The following is a 27,242-nucleotide window of genomic DNA, read 5'->3' on the forward strand; positions in this document are numbered from 1 at the left end:
AAAAGCTTTACGGTAGCTTATCTCTTGTTTATACAGTGAGTTTAGTCATTATTTGCTGTTGTTTTGGTGCAGGTATTTTGTTTACATTGAAGTAATTGTGTGTGTGAGTTTCTTATTCCACTTCAAAGCAATGCGAAGAATTAAGAGGTTTGGTGTTAAACAATGTAAATTTTTTGGAAATCGGTTCACCAAATGGATTAACTCTGCTAATACTGAAATACAACGTGATACAACATTTGAATCGTCCAAGTGCTTCAAAGCTAAAAGTGAAGTATTTGGACAATGGGCTTGACAGTATTAATGCTGATAATAGACACTATTGATTCAGGTTGTTATTGTTGAACTCTATGCTCTATCTGAACTGGTAAATAAAGCTTTGCAGTGTAAGGAATGTAGCAATAGCGGTCTGAAGGTAGTTGAGGATATATGTTCTAGAAGAGGTTGAATATCAAAATTAAGAATTGTTTGCAATTTTTGTGATTTAAATGAATATGGTTATTCTTGTGATGTAACTAAACAGAGTGTATAACACAAATATTAAACATGCTTATGCTGTGAGATGTATAGGCAAAGGGCACAGAAGTGCACAAATTTTCTTTGCTCTTATCGACTTACCACCCCTTAAAAGGTTTGACGGGTACAATAAAATTATTCTACAGTCTTTAGAAGAAGTAGCAAATGATAGTATGAAAAATGCTGTTCGAGGAAAGTGTAGACATGAATGACAGCAATACATGTATGTCTGCAGCCCTGGATGCATCCTGACAACAAAGAGGCCATAGGTACCTAAATGATTTAGTGACAGCTACCTTCTTGGAGAACGGTAAAGTCATTGATGTAGAATGTATGGCCAAGTAAATCATAAATGTTTGATTAATTTTAGTGGTTATTGTGGAGTGATGGAATCTGAAGGTGTTGTGAAGTTATTTCACAAGTCAGTGAAGAAATGTGGTGTGATATATACATCTTATCTAGGAGGTGGAGAATCAAATGGGTACCAAGAAGTTAATGAATCCAAACCTTATGCTGACACAAAAATTGAAAAAAGTGGAATGTGTTGGACGTGTCCACAAAAGGTTAGGGACAAGACTGAGGAACTTGAAGAGGAGTTTGAAGCAAAAGAAATTAGTGGATGTGGTTGGCTTACAGGTGAAGAAATAGACAGGCTGCAGTATTAAGGACAAGTGATGAGACAAAATAAAAATGACCTTGAGGGAATGAAAAAGGCAGTATGGGCTACCTTCTTTCATAAATCCTCCACAGATAACAACCCATGCCATGCACTCTCTGCCCACCTGGCAATGATTCATGGTGTGACTCTTAACTCAAGATGAGAATTACAACCATAAACATTCTTTGCCATTCACTATAATGGAAGTTATATATAGGGATCTTATGGCTAGATTATTAGAGAAATGTTTACATGGTAGGACTTGAAATCCAAATGAAAGTTTCAACAATTGTATATAGGAACAGATACCAAAAACAGTTCTAATAGGACTAAATATTTTAAAAATAGGTGTGCTAGATGCTGTTCTATGTTTCAATAATGGTGCAGTGTCAAAGCTTAATATTGTGAAACTGATGGGAGTGCATAGAGCTCTAATAGCCATTGACCGAAGAAGATTCTTCGAAGCAGAAAAATCAGTGTTGGAAACTACAAAAGAAGCAAGAATAAGAAGAAGGAGTATGAAAAAATGAAGGGAGGAAAAACAACACAGGAAACAAGATGAATATGGGCTTGGGATGCGTTAGTACCATGCAAGTTTAATAGAAAAAGCAAGTTTTAACTTCAACTTGACTTTCCTGAAATATTGTATACTGTCTTAAAACATTCTTAACTAAAAAGTAGATTACTCTTGTGACTTAACTTTAAAAATAAAAAAGCATTTTTGTAGAAAAACCCTAAATTCATTTACAAAATTTTTGATAATTATACTTAAAAATTTTTTGTGCCACACGTTATGACAGTACCATCTTTTCAATAGTCTGCTTTAAAGATAATAGTGTAAAGAACTTACAGGAAAAAAAATAAACCTTCTACTTTGTTTCTGTTTTGAGTAATGTGTACCTATGATGTACGTAAATAATTAGCATGGTTTATCACTTGCAACAAAAAAATACAATTAAAAAAGTGTGAGAGCAAAAGCTGTGGCTCATATACATAAATGTTCCCAAAAATTGTCTTAAGAGATGGTAAGCATTATATCGGCTCACAAATCATATTCTTTGAGTTATACAGTTTAAAAAACTGACAATTTTTTCAAGGTTTCCACTGCTATTCACAAACCAGTACCCTTAAGCTATCAAGCAAGGGATTTTAGTGTGTTTAGGAATGGTTGGCTCATCCAAATATTACATTATAATAAAAAGAAAAAGACGCACTACGAAAGAATTATCCAAATGGGATAGAAATTGATGTATACGATGTACATGTTGTGGATTTTTTTTTTTTTTTTTTTTTTGAGAGGAAGCATCATAAGTTGAGTAACTTAATAATGTGTGTCCGTAATGCAAGCAGTTATTCAGCTTGGAAATGATTGATAGTCTTCCTGTTAGGTGTCATGCCAGATTCTGTCCAATAGACATGTTAGATCATCAAAATCTCAAGTTGGTTGTAGCGCCCCATCCATAATGCTCCAAATGTTTTCGTTTGAAGAGAGATGTGGCAGCCTTGCTGGCCAAGGTAGAATTTGACAAGCATGAAGACAAGCAGTAGAAACTCTTGCTGTGTGTGAGAGGTACATTTCTGAAATGGAAGCCCAGGATGGCATGCCATGATGAGGAGCAAAATAAGGCATATAATACGATCGACACACCACTATGCAGTAACGGGGCCACAGATGACAACCAATGGAGTCCAACTATGAAATGAAATGCCACTCCAGACTGCCACTTCCTGTTGTTGGGCCTTGTGGTGGGCAACTGTCAGACTGATATCACACAGCTGTCCGGTGAATATCCAGACATGTATTTAGGTGGGAACCTCAATGGCTGTCTGAGTAGAATTGGTTTCAGTGATGGATCTTGCTTCAAACTGAACACTGATGACCAGCAAAGATGTGTCTGATTTCATTTCATAGCGCAGCCCCTTTGGCTGTCACCCACGGCACACTTACAGCACAGCTTTACGTTGTCAATATTCTATGACCTTTTTTTTCCCCTATGTGGCAAGCCATTCTGGGCTTACATTTCAGCAAGGTAATGCCTACCTGCTCATGGTGAGAGTTTCTAGTGCTTGTCTTCATGCTCAAACTGTACCTTGGCCGCCAAGGTTGTCGGATCTCTTCCCCAATTGAGAATGTTTGGAGCACTATGGGCAAGGCCCTCCAACCAACTTGGGATTTTGGTGGCCTAACACACTAATTGCTCAGAATATGGCACAATATCCCTCAGGAGGATGTCAAACAACTCTCAACCAATGCTAACCTAAATAGCTGCTTGCATAAGGGCCAGAGTGGACCAATGCATTATTTACTTGCTCATTTTGTAAAGCTCGTTATCTTGAATAAATCATCCAGTTTTTCTAAAACTGTAATCATTTGTTTGTCTATACATGTACATCATTATATACAGGGTGTTACAAAAAGGTATGGCCAAACTTTCAGGAAACATTCCTCACACACAAAGAAAGAAAATATGTTATGTGGACATGTGTCCAGAAACGCTTACTTTCCATGTTAGAGCTCATTTTATTACTTCTCTTCAAATCACATTAATCATGGAACGGAAACACACAGCAACAGAACGTACCAGCGTGACTTCAAACACTTTGTTACAGGAAATGTTCAAAATGTCCTCCCTTAGCAAGGATACATGCATCCACCGTCCGTCGCATGGAATCCCTGATGCGCTGATGCAGCCCTGGAGAATGGTGTATTGTATCACAGCCGTCCACAATACGAGCACTAAGAGTCTCTACATTTGGTACCGTGGTTGCGTAGACAAGAGCTTTCAAATGCCCCCATAAATGAAAGTCAAGAGGGTTGAGGTCAGGAGAGCGTGGAGGCCATGGAATTGGTCCACCTCCACCAATCCATCGGCGACCGAATCTGTTGTTGAGAAGCGTTCGAGCAGTTCGACTGAAATGTGCAGGAGCTCCATCGTGCATGAACCACATATTGTGTCGTACTTGTAAAGGCACATGTTCTAGCAGCACAGGTAGAGTATCCCGTATGAAATCATGATAACATGCTCCATTGAGCATAGGTGGAAGAACATGGGGCCCAATCAAGACATCACCAACAATGCCTGCAAAAACGTTCACAGAAAATCTGTGTTGATGACGTGATTGCACAATTGTGTGCAGATTCTCGTCAGCCTATACATGTTGATTGTGAAAATTTACAATTTGATCACGTTGGAATGAAGCCTCATCCGTAAAGAGAACATTTGCACTGAAATGAGGATTGACACATTTTTGGATGAACCATTCGCAGAAGTGTACCCGTGGAGGCCAATCAGCTGCTGATAGTGCCTGCACACGCTGTACATGGTACGGAAACAACTGGTTCTCCAGTAGCACTCTCCATACTGTGACGTGGTCAACGTTATCTTGTACAGCAGCAACTTCTCTGACGCTGACATTAGGGTTATTGTCAACTGCACGAAGAATTGCCTCATCCATTGCAGGTGTCCTCAACGTTCTAGGTCTTCCCCAGTCACGAATCATAGGCTGGAATGTCCCATGCTCCCTAAGACGCCGATCAATTGCTTCGAACGTCTTCCTGTCGGGACACCTTTGTGATGGAAATCTGTCTCGATACAAATGTACCGCGCCACGGCTATTGCCCCGTGCTAATCCATACATCAAATGGACATCTGCCAACTCCGCATTTGTAAACATTGCACTGACTGCAAAACCACGTTTGTGATGAACACTAACCTGTTGATGCTACATACTGATGTGCTTGATGCTAGTACTGTAGAGAAATGAGTTGCATGTCAACACAAGCACCGAAGTCAACATTACCTTCCTTCAATTGGGCCAACTGGCGGTGAATTGAGGAAGTATAGTACATACTGATGAAACTAAAATGAGCTCTAACATGGAAATTAAGCGTTTCCGGACACATGTCCACATAACATCTTTTCTTTATTTGTGTGAGAGGAATGTTTCCTGAAAGTTTGGCCGTACCTTTTTGTAACACCCTGTATATATATATCTATAAACAAAAATGATGTAACTTACCAAACGAAAGCATTGGTATGTTGATAGACACACAAACACACTGACAAAATTCAAGCTTTCACAATCTAAGGTTACTTCATTAGGAAAGAGGGAAGGAGAGATGAAAGGATGTGGGTTTTAAGGGAGAGGGTAAGGAGTCATTCCAATCCCGGGAGCGGGAAGACTTAACTTAGGGGGAGAAAAGAACAGGTATACACTCATGCGCACCCACACCACACACACACACACACACACACACACACACACACACACATTGTTAAAGGCAAAGAGTTTTGGCCAAACTCTTTGCCTTTACAATATCTGCTTTTTTGTGTGTGTGTGTGTGTGTGTGTGTGTGTGTGTGGGCGCGCGCGAGTGTATACCTGTCCTTTTCTCCCCCTAAGGTAAGTCTTTCCGCTCCCAGGATTGGAATGACTCCTTACCCTCTCCCTTAAAACCCACATCCTTTCATCTCTCCCTCTCCTTCCTTCTTTCCTGATGAAACAACCTTAGGTTGCGAAAGCTTGAATTTTGTGTGTGTGTTTGTTTGTGTGTCTATCAACTTACCAACGCTTTCATTTGGTAAGTTACATCATTTTTGTTTTTAGATATATTTTCCCACGTGGAATGTTTCCCTCATTCCACGTGTGTTTGTGTTTGTTGTTCTTATTGTTTCTATCAACGTACCAACGCTTTCGTTTGGTAAGTTACAATGGGTTCAATTTGGATATTCATTCATGGTTTGAAATTTTTTTGTCTTAGTGTATATTCCTGATCAGCCAGCCACCTTTCGTTACTTGCTTTCCTGTGGCTGCTCTGGTTGGTAAAATATTTTAACTCTCTCCATCTCATGGGTAACTGTAAAGCTGTTGATAAGAATGACATTTTACATCCTAAACAAACAACAGGAGCTATCATGCTTGGGCATGCTCATGAGCATACACTAATCAAACTTATCCAGTTTGTTGATTCATCTATGTAGATTCTACAATGTATCCAGAATGAGTAGTATGCCACTTTCAACTATGTAATGCTGCATAATTAAAGAGTTGTGTCTAGACAAGACAGCCTAGACACAATGAGAGGAAGCCGAAAGGCACGCGCTTAAGCTCACGCAGGCTGGCGTGAGGTCTGAAACAGGATACATAATGAATTCTATAAAGAAAAGTACGTAGCTTCTGGAATACTTAACTTTAATCCACATTTGTAGAACATCGCTCTTGATGATACATTAATAGAATGTCAATATCAATTGAAAACGGTGCCTTGCTAGGTCGTAGCAAATGTAGCTGAAGGCTTGCTAACTATCGTCTCGGCAAATGAGAGCGTATTTGTCAGTGAACCGTCCCTTGCAAAGTTGGCTGTACAACTGGGGTGAGTGCCAGTACGTCCCTCTAGGCCTGCCTTGTGGTGGGGCTTGGTCTGCTATCACTGACAGTGGCGACACGCGGGTCCGGCGTATACTAATGGACCGCAGCCGATTTGAAGGCTACCACCTAGCAAGTGTGGTGTCTGGCGGTGACACCACAAAAGTCATCATAAAAAGATCCTAACTGACAAGAAATGGAGACAGCTGTCACGTCCCGTCATTGACAATTGGTTTCAATCCCAACAGTAATTGTTGCAGTCAGTTAATGTAGGTCCAATTCAACCAGTTTCCATGTGAACATTGCCACAGGCATTACATGCAATAGACATATGGAGGTGGGCAGCTTGCAAAAGGCCATGTGTCTCAATTGCACAGAAACAAGTCACTAGCTGACTGGAGGCCTGTAGTATGGTTCAGAGAGAGACAGTTTTGCCTCTTTTCTTGCACTAACGAGTCAATGAGGCATTTATCTACCGGTGTGTGGAGAGCATAGTTCAAGCCTCTAGTGGTTCTCTGATGTTTGAGGATGCTGTTCAATCCATGACTTGGTCTCTCAATTCAGTTCACTGTGAACGTGGACCTATATGTTTATTTCAACATTCTCAGTATTAAAATGTTGCCCATTCTTCTACATGCTCACAATAGGCACAGTGTGGACACTGCCACCTTCCAAGACTACAAAAGTCATGTAGATATGTTCCTGGTCTGATACACAGTCAAGTGCTCTGTTATGCCTTGTCTGGTCTGTGCTAAATCAGCTGATACTAATCTCAAAGAAAATATCTGGGACTGTTTGGAGCTGCAGGTGGAACACAATTTGGTAGCTCTACTGGATCTGATGATTGGTAAGTGGCTTCATGTGGATATAACGTACCTGATGAAACTTGTGGACTCTCCTCACTGAATTAAGGCCATTCTCAAGGCTAAAGATGATGGTACACAGTATTAGTGTGATATCTCCAGAAGATGAGTAATCTTTTGCCAGGCTCAGTTGGAAACCTGTCTTCCCGCTTTTCTGATGTGTAGGGTTTAGTCAATTTAAAAATACCAACCTCTTATTGACTTTATACAAAAATCTGTAATAGATTTCCAGCAGTTAATTAGGAAACTTTCTTTTCCGTTGTTGTAACCCTCATTTTATGCCCAAAAGACATGTACTCAACACAAATAAACTTCTGTAACAGATTAAAATTGCCTACTAGTCTACAAAGAAAAAAAAAATAGTTCTTGGTTGAAAGCGGATAAAGTGTCACTAGAAGCCTTCCTAAGAGACAATCTCCATTCCTTCCTAACTGACTTTGCAAATGTAGACGAGATGTGGCTCAAATTCAAAGATATAGTAGCAACAGCAACTGAGAGATTCATACCTCATAAATTGGTAAGAGATGGAATTGATCCCCCGTGGTACACAGAACAGGTCCGAACGCTGTTGCAGAGGCAACGGAAAAAGCATGCGAAGTTCAGAAGAACGCGAAATCCCAAAGATTGGCTGAAATTTACAGACGTGTGAAATTTGGCACGGACTTCAATGCGAGATGCCTTTAATAGGCTCCACAACGAAACATTGTCTTGAAATTTGGTAGAAAATCCGAAGAAATTCTGGTCGTATGTAAAGTACACAAGCGGCAAGACGCAGTCAATACCTTCGCTGCACAGTGCCAATGGTACTGTTACCGACGACTGTGCCGCTGAAGCGGAGTTATTGAACGCAGTTTTTCGAAATTCCTTCACCAGGGAAGACGAATGGAATATTCCCGAATTTGAAACACGAAAAGCTGCTAGCGTGAGTTTCTTAGAAGTAGATACCTTAGTGGTTGCGAAGCAACTCAAATCGCTTGATACGGGCAAGTCTTCAGGTCCAGATTGTATACCGATCAGGTTCCTTTCAGATTATGCTGATACAATAGCTCCCTACTTAGCAATCATATGCAACCGCTCGCTCACCGATAGATCTGTACCTACAGATTGGAAAATTGCGCAGGTCGCACCAGTGTTTAAGAAGGGTAGTAGGAGTAATCCATCTAACTACACACCTATATCACTGACGTCGGTTTGTAGTAGGGTTTTGGAGCATGTACTGTATTCAGACATTATGAATCACCTCAAAGGGAACTATCTATTGATACGTAATCAACATGGTATCAGAAAACATCGTTCTTGTGCAACGCAGCTAGCTCTTTATTCGCACGAAGTAATGGCCGCTATCAACAGGGGATCTCAAGTTGATTCCGTGTTTCTAGATTTCCGGAAAGCTTTTGACACCGTTCCTCACAAGCAACTTCTAATCAAGCTGCGGGCCTATGGGGTATCGTCTCAGTTGTGCGACTGGATTCATGATTTCCTGTCAGGAAGGTCGCAGTTCATAGTAATAGACAGCAAATAATCGAGTAAAACTGAAGTGATACCAGGTGTTCCCCAGGGAAGCGTCCTGGGACCTCTGCTGTTCCTGATCTATATAAATGACCTGTGTGACAATCTGAGCAGTTCTCTTAGGTTGTTCGCAGATGATGCGGTAATTTACCATCTAGTAAGGTCATCCGAAGACCAGTATCAGTTGCAAAGTGATTTAGAAAAGATTGCTGTATGGTGTGGCAGGTGGCAGTTGACGCTAAATAACGAAAAGTGTGAGGTGATCCACATGAGTTCCAAAAGAAATCCGTTGGAATTTGATTACTCGATAAATAGTACAATTCTCAAAGCTGTCAATTCAACTAAGTACCTGGGTGTTACAATTACGAACAACTTCAGTTGGAAAGACCACATAGATAATATTGTGGGAAAGGCGAGCCAAAGGTTGCGTTTCATTGGCAGGACACTTAGAAGATGCAACAAGTCCACTAAACAGACAGCTTACACTGCACTCGTTCATCCTGTGTTAGAATATTGCTGCGCGGTGTGGGATCCTTACTAGGTGGGATTGGCGGAGGACATCAAAAGGGTGCAAAAAAGGGCAGCTCATTTTGTATTATCACGTAATAGGGGAGAGAGTGTGACAGATATGATACGCGAATTGGGATGGAAGTCATTACAGCAAAGATGTTTTTCGTCACGGCGAGATCGATTTACGAAATTTCAGTCACCAACTTTCTCTTCCGAATGCGAAAATATTTTGTTGAGCCCAACCTACATAGGTAGGAATGATCATCAAAATAAAATAAGAGAAATCAGAGCTCGAACAGAAAGGTTTAGGTGTCCGTTTTTCCCGCACGCTGTTCGGGAGTGGAATGGTAGAGAGATAGTATGATTGTGGTTTGATGAACCCTCTGCCAAGCACTTAAATGTGAATTGCGGAGTAGTCATGTAGATGTAGATGTAGATGTAGATGTAGATGTAGTAGGAGCCAGGTAAGAAATTAATGTAAGCCAAAGAAGAAATTAATATGTGATAGTTCTTACTGAAATTTATGTAAGTCCAAGCTCAACTAATTCACTATGCACATGTATTGTACATGTGACATTAAGCAGATTTACATTAAGGCTTCACAGTGTGATGCCCTCATAAGACGAAACACTATGCAACATTAAAGCTGAGTTGGTACAGGTAAACATCAATAGTGATTACAGTTCACTTGTATAGATGAAGGTAGATAACAGCAACTGCATGATGGTCCAAGATCGGTGGCCTTATGTTTTCCTACTACAGTAGCACATGTGATTGGTCTGCGATATCTGTACTGTTACCACCACAGGTGACCTCACCAGATGTGTCACATTCCATATATCAATACATTTGTATCTTCTGTTTGCACATCCAGTGGGGGTTACCAAAGCAAAGCTTTTGTGTTTGAATGAGGGTATAGCTTTGCAGCAGTTTTGCTCTTTCGTTTGCCTGTCACAAATGAATGATTGTCCTATAATTTCAACACCACTTTAAAATCACTTCCTTGTGAATGATTCAACAATTTCAATATGCAGTCTCAAACATGAATTCTTTGTCCAAGAAACAGTTCTTGGCAAGTTTCACTAAGTGAGATGTATTAGCAGAAACAAAAACTTATCTTTAACGATCAGCAGGATTGCTGAAGTTACAGTACCCCACTGATGTACCTTTCATCTTTCTTTTCATATTTTCCTTATTAATAAAGAATAAATAACTTATCACAACTGACTCAAACACATGCAGACATTTGAATTCATGCTTTGGTTCATGCGCCATGTCCCAGCTCTCGTAATGGAGGTGGAACCATACGTAGTAGCACACCCTTCAGCCTTGTTTCTGTCCACCGTGGTCATAAGTAATACATGTTGAGATCGTACAACCCAATCTGAGTATATGTACAACAGGTAGAATGTGATATTACATTGCTCTTTTTGTGTATAGCTCGTTATTTTAATGTTCTTCATCCTATTTGAACTGATACTGTTGTTTTAATCAAAGGGTAGAGACTAGCAGAAACAGGTGAAAATTCTGTCACTCTTTACTGATGTTTATAATCTGAACTTCAAATATAGTCACTAATTTAATTCATAAGCTTGTACAGGACCTATTTTAAAATTTATAATTATGTGTAATTAATTGGAAGTTTACAATGTTCCATAAAAAAAACTAAATATTTTCTTTGGTTCTACAGCGAAGCAGGAGCTCGATATAGAAGAATACAGCTTCAGCCAGACAACATTGGAACAAGTTTTTCTGAAGTTTGGTCACTACGATGAAGTGAATGGTGACTGAGGCAACTCCAGATTTTTTGTTGATGACTTACTTTCATCGTGTGTAAAAAAGATAAATAGTTCGTTATCATATTTTAGGGCTGTAAATATTTATGAAGTACAACAAAAACGTTTTAGGTAGTGTAAAAAAAAAAAAAAAAACACAAGAAGTTGAAATTAAAAAAAAATCCATTGAATCATTTACACTATCCAACAACATGAAGGCTGTTTTTCAATATGCATGTGAAGTCTGAGTCCCCCTTACTATTCATTGTCAGATTTGTAACGACAGTTCTAAATATTTTTGACATTGTTTTATTAAAGTGTTGGTGCCACAATCTGATTTGAAAGGTGATGAAACTGAATACAAAATGTTGCTATAAAAAAGGTATGAAGGAGAATTTCTTATGGAGGCTCTAAGATCTGGACTCTCAGTGCAAAAATTATGACTATGTGCCTGAAGGAGTCATGTCGTGTGTTTTGTGATGTGATGTTATGTTGTTATAATTTATGAGACAGTGTTTTTGTCAAATTTGTGATACTGGAGCTAAGAACTTATACCTAATTGTGTTGCTAAATGGATGCAGCTGGAATTAAATAGGTTATCTGAACAAACATTAACTTTACGTTGTTGTCATTTTCAGGAAGAGAAAATATGTGTATTGTGTTTATAGCAGTTTGAGTAACAAGGAAATTGCTTGCTATGAACATAAAAAAACTTGTTTCCAAAGATATATCAACACTTCCATTGTTCGTTTGAAAACTGAGTATGAGTTGCACATTTGTTTAAATTATTTTAATTTTCAGCATCTCTGTGCTAAAAATTTGTCAAGAGGGCCAAGTGAATGCCGTAAATTCTCTTAAAAGAAGAATGAAAAAGCATTAGTATTTCTTGTAGAAAATGTAATGTAGTTGTCATTATTTCTTGTACAGCAAGGCACAAGAAATATTTGCCCTTGTTTTGTTGTAAGTAATTTTCTTAAAACTGATATGAGACTGTATTTGTGATTTTGTGGAGAATCAGTATTTTTAATTTTATTAGCATGCAATACATTAATGGCAAAAGGATTTTGTAATTTTAAGTAATGGAACAAGTCAGTGGCATATGGATTAAAAACATTGCCAAAAGTACTCTGTGAGCATCACAACGAATAGGGTTCCATATAGAAGGAGCTTGTTTTTAATCTTTAAGAGAGCTACAATTATAATCATACATTTCATTTGGCTGTGATTTTGAAACACATTTTATCTGCTTTAAATAAGTGTTTGCAAATGGGCTATGACAAATAATGAAGCAGTGTTTACCATTTTCATCCACCATATTTCACTATACTGGTAAACACACTTTAATAAAAATGAATTTTTCATGAAAGGAATCTTAGTTTGCTATTATTTACTTATTTATTTATTTATTTTTAAGAAATATGCATATCTTACAGTTAGGTTGTTGCAGCTCAGCATTTCATATAAAAAGCAATGTTCCCCAAAATATACGGGCACAGCAGAAAAAAGTATTCCTTTGAATTGTTTAGCATGGATTTTAATTCTGTCCTCAAGGAAATGCATTTTCTTTCAAAAATATATGGAAAATACAAAAGAAGTAGATTCAAGTTTTGTTCCGTCAATTCTGAACAATCGGAAATGAAGTAGACACTGCAGCTACGAATAAATAAAAATAAACATAACAGTAATAACTTAATTACAACTCAGCTGTTACACCTTGTGCTCTTCTCTCATCTTATTATTTCTACATTTTAAGTTTAAATTCCACTTACAATGTGAAAGAGTCTGTGACAAAAGTACACTCTTAAATTGTGGCTGAAATTTAATTGATACAAATTTATGCATTTTATCCTTTACTATTGTGACTGTTATTATTGTTAGTTTGTGAATATTATCTGAAGAAATCATAGATCATTCACAATATTTTGTTTTACCGTGTAAGTACTCTCCACTCAGTCAGCCAGCCAGCCACCACCATTTATGCTTCATTTGTAACCATAGCCTTCAGCTTGCTTGCTTTTGTTTAAATGATTTATTATAATCAGGAAACAACGACTTTAAAAGCTGTTTGTCAACTGCACACTTTTTATAAAAATTTACACAATACGAATATAGTGGTTTTAATAAATCTGTTATATATTTTGATTTTAGTGAGGGACAGTTCTTTAAAGCACATTTTTTTATAAACTACTGTGAAGTCTGATATAAAATTATAAGTTTTTGAATTCATAATTTGAATTTTAAAATGTACATAATTGATGTACATGGTATCAAAATTCTTGTTGTTATTATACATTAAAATAATTTATGTTCAGTTTCTCTCAAATGAGATATCTACGTGAATGCTGTCTCTTAAAGAATTACAACATAGTAGTGTGGTTTTTGTAAATGTGTTTAAGCTGGGAGTGACTTGGCTATTGAATTAGAAATATCTTGCTTCGTGAAATGTCTTGTTCTGTTTTGTGGCATTTTGATGGATTAAATCAGCAAAACTTTAGTATTCCTCCAAGAATAACTACATTAGAGGGAGGCAGATAAATCTAAGATTTTATTTATTTATTCATCTTTTGATCATTCACACATTACTATCTCTTGGAAATTTGTGTGAAGAAAACAAAGAAAGATTTATGATAAAATCTAGAGAATTTGTTAATTTTATTTTGAAAGTTTTATTGCAATCAATGCTGCTTAAATATAGAAACATTTGTATAATATTTACCTGAAAGAGTATGCATTTCTCATGCTCAGCTAAGAGTATCTATTATAAACAGTTATGTGATATTAATTTTGTTACAGTAATTATTTAAGAGCAGACCAACTAAATGCTAGCAATTTAGACACTCAATTATTAAGCCATTTCATATGTAGAATATTTCTAAAAAGTTATAAAATAGTGAAAAGGAACAGCAGAGCTCAAGCTAGGCAATTTCTTGCAAATTATTGCTTTATTTCAGTCTTAAAATATTGCTATTCAGTATTCAGTAGATTTTGTGGAAATAATATTTTGAAATTATTCATGTTTTAGTTTTATATTATAATAAGCCAGCTGGTCTGGTGCAAGTGTCATTTTCAGCTGCTTGTTTTAATATATGATAGCCATAGTGTCAACAACAGACATATTCTTCTTCTGTAGGGGAAAAATAATAAAGTTATAGCAACATTTATGCTAAGGGTGAAATCTGTTTATAATAGACAAGACTGCATTTCAAATTTAATGATATTTGTTATTTAATAAACAGTGTAAATTGTAAAGTGAAAAATTCATAGAGAATGGACAGAATGTTTAGAATGTCATATGAAGATTTTTTGTCAAAGCATAATTTTCATTAAATGTACATAAATTATTTTTTTATTGCTGTTGTGCAGTTAGTGTGTCACATTGTTTGGACAATCTCACTGCCAAGATCAGTCATTTTCAATAGACATCCTAACTGTGAAAGTTAAGCACAACGTAAAGTGAAATTATGCATGTTATTTACTTAGAATATATTGAGATTACTCTGTAAACTGTTACCAAATAATGACTTGTTGGGAGACAAATAGTTCTGTATTCAATAACTTACAAAATTAAGTACCTGAATCCCATTACACCAGTTCTCAAGTAAAAGTCGATGAGCATTGGCCTTTGGATAAGAGTAGCTTTCCAGGAAAATTATCACAGGGGCCCGCGTCTATTGTTTCACGTACAGCACTTAGATTACATGGAAGTCTGTGCGGACAGAATAAAGAGATAATGGAACAATATTAGTTTTTCTGTACTGAATGAACATGTGACCTACAATATTAATTTTCTTTCTCTCTCTCTCTCTCTTTCTCTCTCTCTCTCTCTCTCTCTCTCTCTCTCTTTCTCTCTCTCTCTCACACACACACACACACACACACACACACACACACATTCTAATCAGATTTTTTTTTCTGTTGAGTGCATATCAAAGCAGGATTTTTATATTTTTAAATATTGATGGAAAGCTAGAAGAAAGACTTTTGGACCAAAACTGAATTTTGATTATTAGAATACAAGAGAATATCACTCTTACAGGACTGAAATAAAAGAAAAACTGTACAGCATTAACATTTTACAAAAAAGTCACTTATATTTAAAAAGACTTGAGTCGTGTGTAAACACAATACATGGTAGAGGGAAAAAAAGACAGAAAATAGTGATTCTAATACTTCAAACTCATGCAGAGAGGCTTCTTTATAAATATATGTTTTAAAAGTTTTCCTCACTGCATGCATTGCAGTTATGGCTGATCCACTACAAATTCAAAACTATAAATCATTGGTGAAATCTTTGTGACAGCTGGACTTAAGCAAACAAGTGCTGACCACTGTCATGAGCAGCAGCCATTTACACACCCAAGGTGGTTGTACATGTTTTCTGACGTCATTTACATATATTCCATTATCAATGTCGGTTTTTATCAAGGACTTTCCCAAATTCAGCTCCTGTAGATTCATCTTGCTGAATTCCACCTGTCCTCATTTCAGTCCTGGTGACATCATTACAGCATCCTTGATTAAAATATCTCATTTTAGCCATTTATTTATTTCCTGTCCCATCTAATCATTCCCAGTTTGTTCCTGTCATTGTGCTTGCAACACTATGAATTTAGGTTTTCTGTACAACAGGTAAGAGAGAGTTATAGTGACAGGTGAGAGAAAGGCTATCATCACATCACGTCATCATCATCATCATCATCATTTATTGCACCTACACAGGCTATTTGGGCTCATGGCAGAATACAAAAATATACAAAAACAAGACATACGTGGAACATAATGAAATGATTAACACATCAAGTCCACAAATCATGACAAAATAGTTATAATAACATGTATGTTTGTCTATTTACTTTTGTCACTGGCATCTTCAGTCTGGCTGTTGAATCTGTTTCTTTCAGGGTCTCCACCTCATTTGCAGATTATGTTTTGGAAATCTGCCAATTGGCTGGCATAGAAACACACTGTTTGGGAGAGTGACCTCTGCTTGTAGAATATGTCCTGCACACAGTAGCTTACTTCTTGCAATCACTCTCCCAATATCAGCTTTCTTAAACCACCAATACAGATCTTCATTGTGCCTTCTTTCTCATCTTACACTTTCTGAATTGTATACCAGGTCATAGATTTTCCTTAAAATCTTCCTCTCAAATGCACCCTTCCATCATCTGTGTACTTGATCATGTCTCTCAAACCTACACTACAACTGGTCGTACTAGTAACGTGTGTAGCTGTATGTTGCTTTCCTGGGATATGATGCATAACATGTATAGGTTGTTTAAACTGTAGTACATCTGGTTCACACTCATTATTATTTATTGAATTCCTTTCTCTATCTCACTTTTATTCGACAATACTGACTCCAGGTACTTGAATTTTTCAACCCTTTTAGAATTGTAACCATCTATATACATCCATGTCATTTTGTCAATGAGAGACTACTAAATACTTTATTTTCTCATCATTGACCAGTAACCTTAGTTTACTCACTTCTAGCATAAATTGTGAGGCAGCTACTGTCACCTCATTCAGAGTTTCACCCACAATCATCCTATTACAGCCAATTGCATGTCTCAGCTTTTCCAGCACTACGTTGAACAGAACTGGTGAGAGAGGGTATCCCTGTCTCAACCCCTTCTTAACTACAAAGAGTGCTGACAATTGATTTGCAAAGCGTACTTGGCAACTTGATCCATTGTAACAAGCTGCAATCACCCTAACATGCTTCACTGGTATGATGAACTGCTGCATTGTCTTCTGGAGGGATGTCCAAGTAATGCTGTCGTATGTCTGACAGAAGTCAATGAATATAGGAATTTTTTTTATCAAATTCATAAAGTTTCTCCATCATTTGTCTCGGTGTGAATATGGGGTTGGTGGTTTGAATGTCCAGGGGTAAATCCACACTGGTATGTGCCTACAATCCCTCCAAGCAATGGTTTTAGTTGACTTAGTATTAGAGAGGTGCACACTTTATATCCTATCTCCAGCAGTGAGATCGCTTGATAATTATGCTCTTTTGTGTCATTGCCTTTTTTAAAAATTGGGCATATCATTGCCTTTTTCCAGTCTGCAGGGATCTCCTCTGCTGACCTTATTTTGACCATAAGCTGTCTCAGATCTTCTCTTGCCGCTTCCCCCCGTACCAAAACAACTCGACATTGATGTCACTGCCTCCTGGAACATTATTGTTTTTGAGGCTGTCCAGGATGGTTTTTAGCTCATCTGATGCTGGCTCAGGAACTTCTTCTTTTGTCCCTTCTAATCTCTCCAGTTCTTTTGTTTCTACCTGATCTTCATGATATTTTTGTCAAAATATCTTCCAAAGGCATCTGCTTGTTCCATTGAAGGAACCACTCTTTCCCCATCATCTATTAGTATTAAAATTTCCAGTCTATAAACACCTCTTGTAAACCTTGTCCGCCAAGACGAGTGAGTTGCTTTCCTTGGCTCCTCAATCAACTTAAGTAATGGTTACCATATTTTCATTTCTTCTGCCTTATGGTTCTGTCTGTCAACCCTCTTTCCATTGGCTATTATATTAGATCAAAAGACGTTGTGCCAGGAGGAGAGAATTGTATTCAAGACTCAAAGGTGCACTACAAGCAGTATTGAAAAATTCTTTTGATCAGACACCAAAAAGGAGCCAGTCTGCAGGGTCTCACTTGTTTTACTGAAACTTCACCACCTGTGTGAACAGCACAGCTCAAAACAATAAGGACAGAAAAACAAACTGGTGGTCACTAGGACATTACATGTCTAATCTAATATCTGACAAATGTATAGCATTGTAAGTTGTGAATATTGGTGCCAATCAATGTAGCGATCAGTGTAGTGGCTTAGTATTAATTGTGGTATGCCACAGTACAAAACTCCGAACCATAGTATTGGAATATTTACGACGATTGACTGTTCCTCTACGGCAGATTGGATGGTTTGCTTTTTCTGCAGAAACTTTCTTCGAATTAGTTGCACTATGATCGACATCCAATCAGAAGAAACTGAACACAAAAAATTGCATTCAGTAGAACTGCAAAGTATTCAAACATTCACAAACTGCTGGACATGCCAAAATGGTACAAATTTTGACCATAGCAATGAAAATATTATAAGTTATCTTTCAGTTGATAACCAGCTGACAGTATCCATACCGCAATGTCACTTTCTGTGTAAAACTCTCTTAGCCACATGTCCCCTTTCACGTATATCAATGCCTGTATGCAGCTAAGCATTATGATTTAATTGTAATTTCATACTACTAATATTGTCTGCAAGGTCATTAATATATAATGTAAACAGCAAAGATCCTACTACACTTCACTGCGGCAAACCCCAAATTACGTCTATATCTGTCAGTGACTCTCCATCCAATAAAAGATGCTTCATGCTGCCTACCAAGTAATCCTCAATCCACTCACAAATTTTGCTTCAAATCCCATTGATTGTACTTTTGATAGTAAATGTAGGTGTTGTACTGAGTCAAATAGTTTTAGAAAATCAAGAAATATTGCATCTACCTTGCTGCTTTTATTCATGACTTTCAGAATGTCATGTGAGAAAAGTACGAATTGATTGTCATGTGATCGATGTTCCAGAATCCATGCTGGCTGGTGTGGAGGAGGGTATTATGTCTGAACTCAGAATATGTTCTAAGACTCTGCAAAAAATGGATGTCACTGATATTGGACACTAGTTTTGCAAAGCACTTCTGCTACCCTTCCCTTTAGATGAGTATGACCTGTGCTTTCTCCCAACTATTTGGCATTGCTTTTTGTCTGAGTGATCTATGGTAGATTAGTATTAAGAGGGGCTGGCTGACACAGTACTTACTACTTCAAAGAACAATAACTTTGGGCTTATGAAGCAAATTTCATTAATCTTGTATCATAAAAAAATAAAAATATGTATCACCTTCGTCACACACTGTTACAGATGAGAATATTGTCACACACCATCTCTGTCCGGTTTATCTTAGAATGTTCCATCAAGACCACAATTTTAATTCCATTAATAACTATTATAATGCTACCATTAGATTCTGTTAAAACATTGAATGAAAACAGGACATTACATGATGAAGTTGAACTGTTTTGTATACAATGGAACCCCCACATAATGAGCACATCCCATGATGCCCAATTCGCATAACGAGCAAAACAAATTGTAACAAAATGATTCCCTTACAGAGTGATGTTTCACATAGTGAGTGACGATTATTTAGTGTGGCATCACCAGCTGTTCATGTGTCATGAGGTAACATCCAACAATATGAACACCTTCCTTTGCAACAGTGGCATATGAGCAATGTCTAGGTTTACCATTATTTCTGATACCATCTTAGTGCAGATTGTGATCACACATTTTCTAAACTTGATTCACATTGTGTTTTTTGTGTGCAGTGGCCCCAAAGATAAACCTGCAAAAAGACAACCATAAGAGAAAGAAAATGACCTTAGAAATGAAATGTAAAGTCACTGAAAAACGCAAACATGGTGGGAGACTTGGTGATTTAGCATGCACATATGATCAGTCTACATCAACTATTTGCACTATCCTCAAGAACAAGGATAAGATTCAGAAGATAGATGCTTTAAAGGGAGTGACAAGATCATCTAAACACAGTTCTGTATTTGAAACAATGTCACTAGTTTGCTCCTTATATGGATAAATAAAAAGCATTGCAAGGCAACACTATTAATGAGAAAATCATTTGTAAGAAGGTGAGGACGATTTTTGCCAACCTCGTTAAAAAGATGCGAGGATCATCAGTGGCTGAAGAAGGGTTTAAGGAAAGCTATGGTGGTTCAAGAACTTTAACAGAGGAACCAACATCGACAGCATTGTGAGGCACGATGAAGCAACCAGCTCCGACACAGAGGCAGCACAGAGAGCTTCGTTAGCAACTTCAAGATGCTTCTAGATTCTGAGGGTTACCCACTGCAACCAGTTTTTAATTGTGACAAGATGGGTCCATTCTGGAAAAAGATGCTGAAATTCACAGTCGAGGTGAATGCATTGCCTGGTCACAAGCTAATAAAAAACTTCTCACATTGCTATTCTGTGCCAATGCAAGCGCTGATTTGAAAATGAAACCACTGCTTGTTTACCATTAAGAAACACCACGAGCTTTCAAGATGTGTAAAGTCCAGAAGAGCTGGTTACCGTAAATGTGATGTGGAAGTCCAACAACAAGGCTTGGGTGATATGTGATCTTTTTTGCATTGGATCAATGAAGTGTTTGCTCCTTCGGTGAAAAAATATTTGCTTGAGATGAATCTGCCATTCCATGTCTTGCTTGTTATGGACAACACTTGTGCCCATTCTCCACACATACAAGACCACCTCCTTGAAGAATTTCAATTCATAAAGTTCCAATTTCTGCCTCCCAACACCACTCTGTTACTGCAGCTTATGGACAAGCAGGTTATTTATAACAATAAAAAACTCTACACTAAAGCACTCTTCAAGCACTGAGTGGACTGAAACTACTAATCTCTCTCTCAGAGCATTTTGGAAATATTACTTCAACATCGTTGCCTGCATCAAGATGATCGAAAAGGCATGGGAAGGGGTTACCAAGAGAACTCTCATTTCTGCTTGAAAGATGCTTTGGCTGGAGTGCACTGACCAAGAACATGGGACTAGAAGTTGGTAAATGTTGCAAAATACCACTAAAGCGAATGATGAATGTTGAACATGTGACATCACATCCAAAATATGGAAGGTATTTTTTGAGCATGCGCATGAAGGGATGACTGAGCTGTGCAATACTTGCATTCAAACAAACAGTGCAAATTTTGAACACCTTTCATAAATGTGGCCTAGTGTGAATGTAGAAGTTACAGAATTATTGTCCACACTGCAAACACGGAAGAGCTATTCTTATTTTGTGTTTCTTTCCTTTTCCATATCGACGAGCTCGTGGAAGATTACAGCTAATAAATGACCACCAAAGAGCTTATGGAGTTGCAGTGTGTTTCCCAGCAGGAAGTTGCGAGGAGTTTTTCAGAGGAGGAGGAGATGGCAACAGCAAAGCAGCAATCTCCTGGCACAATAAGAGAAATGCCAAAAGTATGGGAATCGGTAGCACCGTACATTGCAAAACATCACCCCAATAAAGCAGTGGCTATTCGTGCTATAAATTTGACAGTAATACTGTGTTGTATTTTTGCCAATTGTTGGAGCATTGGCAGAAACAAATGACTATAGATACCTTCCTAGTAACACAGAATTAGTTATGTATTGTGAATAATAAATTACATAATACTACCAGAGAAGGAGAGTTGCTACTCACCATATAGTGGAGATGCTGAGTCACGATAGGCACAATAAAAAGATTCAGACACTCATCATAGCTTTTGGCCATTAAGGTCTTTGTCAGCAGTAGACACACATACACACACTCATGCAAACACAACTTGCACACACGTTTGCAGTCTCAGAGAGCTGAAACTACACTCCACTGAGTGTAGTTTGAGCTCTCTGAGACTGCAGAGGTGTGTGCAAGTTGCATTTGCATGAGTGTGTGTGTTTAATTTTCTTTGAATAAATGGCATGAATAAAATAAAACTTTTAGTAAGTTTTTGCATTGAATGCAGTATCATATTTTAGGTTAATTTATATGGGAGAAATTGGTTCACTTAACAAGTGCTTCACACTAAGAGTAATATTCTGGGACAAATTGTGCTCACTATGCAAGGTTCCACTGTACATCACTTTATCCACTTGCTTGTACATTTGTCACTTGCACAGTAACCAGTTCAGTAGTAAAGCAAGAAAATATGGCAAGATGCAGTTCAAAATGGCTGTGAGCACTATGGGACTTAACTACTGAGGTCATCAGTCCCCGCAAGATGCAGTAATCAGGGATTGGCAATGTAGAGTTTCAGTACACAATGGTAGCAAATGATAGACAACATATTCACTTCTGCATATATAGTGTCAAAGTATGGCAGAGTATTTTATTTCATGTAACATCTAACCAGTTATTCTACAGGGTGGTTCATATGAACATCTAAAAGCCTCTAGTGATGTAGATGATGATAAGAAGTAATTTAATAAAAGACACAAGGGGCTGACAATTTTGGGGAATACTACAAAAGTGGATGACAAATGTTGAACATGGGATATCTCTAGACAACGTACCCTGCCACATATGCAACAGTTGAAACTATTGGTCTGTACCCCCTGATTATCCCAACACTAGTGAAGTGGTCACATCTACGTGGCTGTGCACTTGGATGTGGGACTTAAGTGCGTGGGGGATCAGGGTTCATGTCATGTGCCTAGCAGGAAGTATTTTTTTTCATTTTGTGAGACAATTACATGTTTACATTGAGTTATTAACTTATTTACCAGTCTCTCAGTTTCTGCTGGTATATTTAAAAGTGTAGTACAAGAAAAACCCACCTTTTTACATTACAACTAAATGAATATAAACTTCTGAATTGTGTTATTATCAGTAAATGACTTACATTTTCTTGACTACAGAATGTCTGAGAACAGAAAAAGAAGGAAGAAAAGGAAAGAAACTCAAAATAAGAATAGCTCTTCCATGTTTACAGTGTCGACAATAATTTTGTAACTTCTAAATTCACCCCAGGCTACATTTATGAAAGGTGTTCAAAATTTGCTCTGTTTGTTTGAATGCATGTACTGCATAGCTCAATCATCTCTTCATGCACACACTCAAAAAGTACCCTCCATATTTTGGATGTGATGCACGCATGTTCAATACTCATCATTCACTTTAGTGGTATTTTGCAACATTTATGGACCCCTGTGTCTTACAGTAAATTATTAACTCAGCATTGTCTACAGTGCTATTAGGTGTGTGTGTGTGTGTGTCTATATATATATATATATATATATATATATATATATATATATATATATATATATATCTAAAACAAAGATGATGTGACTTACCAAATGAAAGTGCTGGCAGGTCGACAGACACACAAACAAACACAACCCTCTATTATAACTATACATATATATATATATATATATATATATATATATATATATATATATATTTTTTTTTTTTCAGTAAGCATGTTACCCTGAACATGTTTCCAGGATGATTTTTAATTCCCACAGACAATACATCAGTGTCTGTTTTTTCGAGTAACTTTCAAATGATTTCAGTACACTATCTGAAAAATTTAGCTTTCTCATGTTCCTGAACAGCACATCAAAGTTGACAGTATCAAAACCTGTGCTGAAGTCTCGTAGTGTGAATATTGTGCATCACTATTTTTGATGGCATGTCAGGTCACCAGTTACCTTGTTTGTGCTGTGGTGTTAACAAAACCCACACTGATATTTGTCATCTAGGTTCAATTCGTACAAGTGTTCTTGATTTGGTTAGGAATAAATAATCCAGAACTTTGGAAACAGCAAGTAATATTCTAATTAGTTGATAATCACTATGTTTAGTCTTAGGGGTGGGTCAGACTATGATTCTTTTCCATGGAGTAGCATTTATTCCATTTATGACAGAAAAGTGAAATATGTCAGTTAAGACAGGTACAAAGCTATCAGTGATTATCCTGGTACCATCATTGCCTGTCACCTCAGGAGAAATTCTCATTATTGCATTCCTTCTTGTATTTATTATTTTTATGTATATTATGATTTTTTTAATGTGACATAGGCTACTTCAAATAATGGAAAGTTCAGGATGGAACAACAACATGAAATAGGATAGACTGTTCCTTGCCACATAGTGGAGGCATAGAGAAACACACAGGCACATATAAATTGCACATAATAGTACACTAAGCTATCAGACGAAGTCTTTCTTCAGTTGTGCTTTTCCATATCTTACCTTGTGATCAATAGTCTTTCATATGTAATGTTTTTCATAGCAGTGTAATTACAAAATGGCAAATTTATCGGTATCATTTTATAGGAGAGCAGTTTGATGGCGCCGATAGGAAAGAGTAGTGACGCTTCTCTCTCGCTATAAAGGCAAAAAACGAACAGTTCTTCGTGTAGAGAATGTAAAAAGCGTGTGATGAAGGGTATTCTGTGCATCAAATGCAACTTCTGGTTACACGAAAAGTGCGCGAAAGTAAATCTAAAGTTCGTCAGCGATGATTTTCCGTGGACATGTCACGGCCGTTTACGTGACGAAACGGCCGATCTTGTAAGTGCAGTTGATACAAAAAACGAAATTATAAAATTACTACGAAGTGACATTGAGGCATTAAAAACCGAACTTTCGACCATCAAGAAAGAAAACGATACATTAATACAAGAAAAGAAGTCCTGTGTGTGTAAAAGCCATCAAACGGAAAAGCAACAAGATCGCGAAAATACGAGTGACCGATCGTACTGTAAAAACAACATTTCAAGTGTTCCCGTTGATGTCTCGGTAAACTCAGTAAGCCAAAAACCGGAAGATAAATATAAATGGAAGGTGGTCACATACAGCAAAAGGAGAAACAAGGCGACAGATACGCAACAAAAGGAAAATGACTTTTTAATAATTGGCGATTCGCTGCTGAAGAATATCGCTGTCCCCAATTGCAAGATCGACGTATGACCTGGTATTAGAACGCATCAACTCGGTAAACATTTTATAAATATGGTAAATGCAAGACAAGATACTACAGAACCACATTCTGAAACCAGACATAACTATAATGTGTTTATACATGTTGGAACGAATTCGTTAAGGAGCAGCAGTGAGGAAGAAATGGCAAGCGAAACAAGAAACATGATTCGTTCTGCAAGAAATATGTATGCAGGATCTCGTCTGATACTTTGCGGAATCATAAACAGAAGGTCGGTGAGTGAAAAATATATCGCCAAAATAAACTGTGCTCTTAAAGAACAATGTGATCGTCTTGGGGCAATTATTATAGACCCAAACAAATTCCTATGTGAAAACTCACTAGCGAAGGATGGCTTGCATTTAAATAGACTGGGGTCTGTAACGTTCAGCAGAATGTTTGCAGATGTATTGTGTCACGCATAAATAAAGCTTCAAATGTGAAATCGATGAGCTTTGTAAAGCCTGGGGCGCCCCTCTCAGAAATAAGAAAACTAGTTTTTTCTGAAGAAATAAAAAAGCTGTCTTCGAAAGATTTTGTTGTCCTCTTTGGTGGATCTAATGACATTTATCAAAATGATACATCTTAAGCCTGTTGCGAATTAAACAAGTGTGTATCTGAACTAAGTCATACAAACGTTATCCTCGTAAATATACCACAAAGGTACGACTTGATGTCCTGGTCGTGTGTAAACAAGGAAATTAGTGCCGCCAATGAACTTTTTTCCAGTATATGCAAACAATATAGAAATGTTTCTGTTGTTAATATTAATACCATTGGACGCAGATTCCACACTACTCACGGGCTGCACTTAAATGGCCTTGGAAAGCAACTTGTTACATTAAAGCTAATGGAAATTATTCAGAGATTGCAATACTTACCAACAACATCTTCAGTGGTACCTGTATCATCATCACAGAAAGTATCTCTAGGAGTGACTGATGCAGAATTAGATACAGTAACAGAAAATGCAGCAGAAGTACCTAAAGAAGCAATACTAACAGAAGTAGAATCAACAGCAGCGTCAGAAGAACCATGTTCAGTAACAGCAGAAGTAACTCCTCCAGCATTAGAACGAGCTCCTACAGCAGTAACACCATCTCCCTCACCAGCAGTAACAGCACGAACTACTTCACCAGAAATAGCAGAAGAAACACCATCAGCAACAGCAGAAGCAACTCCTCCAGCAGTAGAACTAGTTCCTATAGCAGCAGCACCATCTCCCACACCAGCAGTAGTAGAACCAACTCCTTTACCAGTAATAGCAGAAACAACTCCTCCACCAGCAGCAACTAAACCAACTTCACCAACAGCAGAAACAGTACAAGCTCCTCCTGCATCACCTTCAAGAGTAGCAGAAAAGAATAGACCAGTCACAGTAAGTAAAGTATCATCTTTGTCTCATGATGAAGTGATACCAAATGATTTGGGAAAACATGTTCCTATAAAACTTGTGGACAGTAAAGTGAAACAAACTTCCAACCGTGTTTCAAACAGACCCAAAAAATTACCTAAGAGAAATGAAGATTTTTTATGGTTTATCCCAAGGAAGTCCAACCGCCACCTAACGTAGATTCCAGGGCTGAAAAAACAATTAAATGTTCTCCATTGCCCCATAATACTGTACTCCTCCCCTCCTGTGACAGTAACTCTATCTTATTTCTGCACTTAAATGTCAGGTCTCTGAAAAATAAAGCTGATGAGCTTGGTATACTATTAAAAAGTAACAAAAGAATGATTTTATGTATAAACGAACATTGGTTAAAGGAAGAGGATATAAAATTGTATGTACCATCAGGTTTCAGATTAGCTACATACTTCTGCAGACCCAGTGAATCCTATGGGGATTCACCCATATATATTAGCAATGATCTAGACCTAAAGTTTTCTGTTCTTGAAGTTAGTGACCTATGCACTAAAGGTGTTTTTGAAGCAGCTGCTTTTATTATACCTAGTATACAGCTCATAACTGTGTCTTTATATCACACTCCCGAAAGTAATGTAGAACAATTTATAGAACGTTTAGAAAAACTTGTGATCAGTATACAAAAATATACTAAATACAAAATTTTAATCTTTGGGGATCTAAACATAGACATTAGGAAAATGACAGCCAGAAATGTTAATTTAGTAAATATGTTAAGATCCTATAATTTCTTTTGTGCTAATGAAAGTCCTACAAGGCACTCCTCCTGTCTTGACAATCTAATAACAAGTGTATACAAATGTGATTTTGAGCTAGGCTTACTTAATGTAGATTACCTGTCAGACCATAGAGGTATATGGGTGAAACTAATTACTAAAAAACCAAAAGAAGACGAGGAACAAACTCAGTGTGTCAGACTATCTACAGGTACAAATATTAGCAAGTATAGAGAAGAACTTAAGTCTATAGATTGGAATACTGTTATACATTCCTCCAGAAATGTTGATGAAGCCTTCAGCACATTCCTCAAAATCATTTCTGAAATCTTCCACACATGCTG

At 37.4% G+C, this 27,242-nt stretch overlaps 1 protein-coding gene across 1 annotated transcript in view; it reads left to right on the forward strand.

Annotated features, from left to right (window-relative positions):
* Positions 1–14,731, forward strand: part of LOC124544655 (cholesterol transporter ABCA5-like) — a 347,877-nt gene extending 333,146 nt beyond the window's left edge. Inside the window, exon 32 of the mRNA XM_047123269.1 lies at positions 11,110–14,731. Within this exon, the coding sequence (XP_046979225.1) occupies positions 11,110–11,210 (101 nt within the window). The 3' untranslated portion in view covers positions 11,211–14,731. The remainder of the gene's footprint in view (positions 1–11,109) is intronic.
* The last annotated feature ends 12,511 nt before the right edge of the window (positions 14,732–27,242 follow it).

This window comes from Schistocerca americana, chromosome 8 (assembly GCF_021461395.2).
Source record: "Schistocerca americana isolate TAMUIC-IGC-003095 chromosome 8, iqSchAmer2.1, whole genome shotgun sequence".
Taxonomy (NCBI): Eukaryota; Metazoa; Arthropoda; class Insecta; order Orthoptera; family Acrididae; genus Schistocerca; species Schistocerca americana.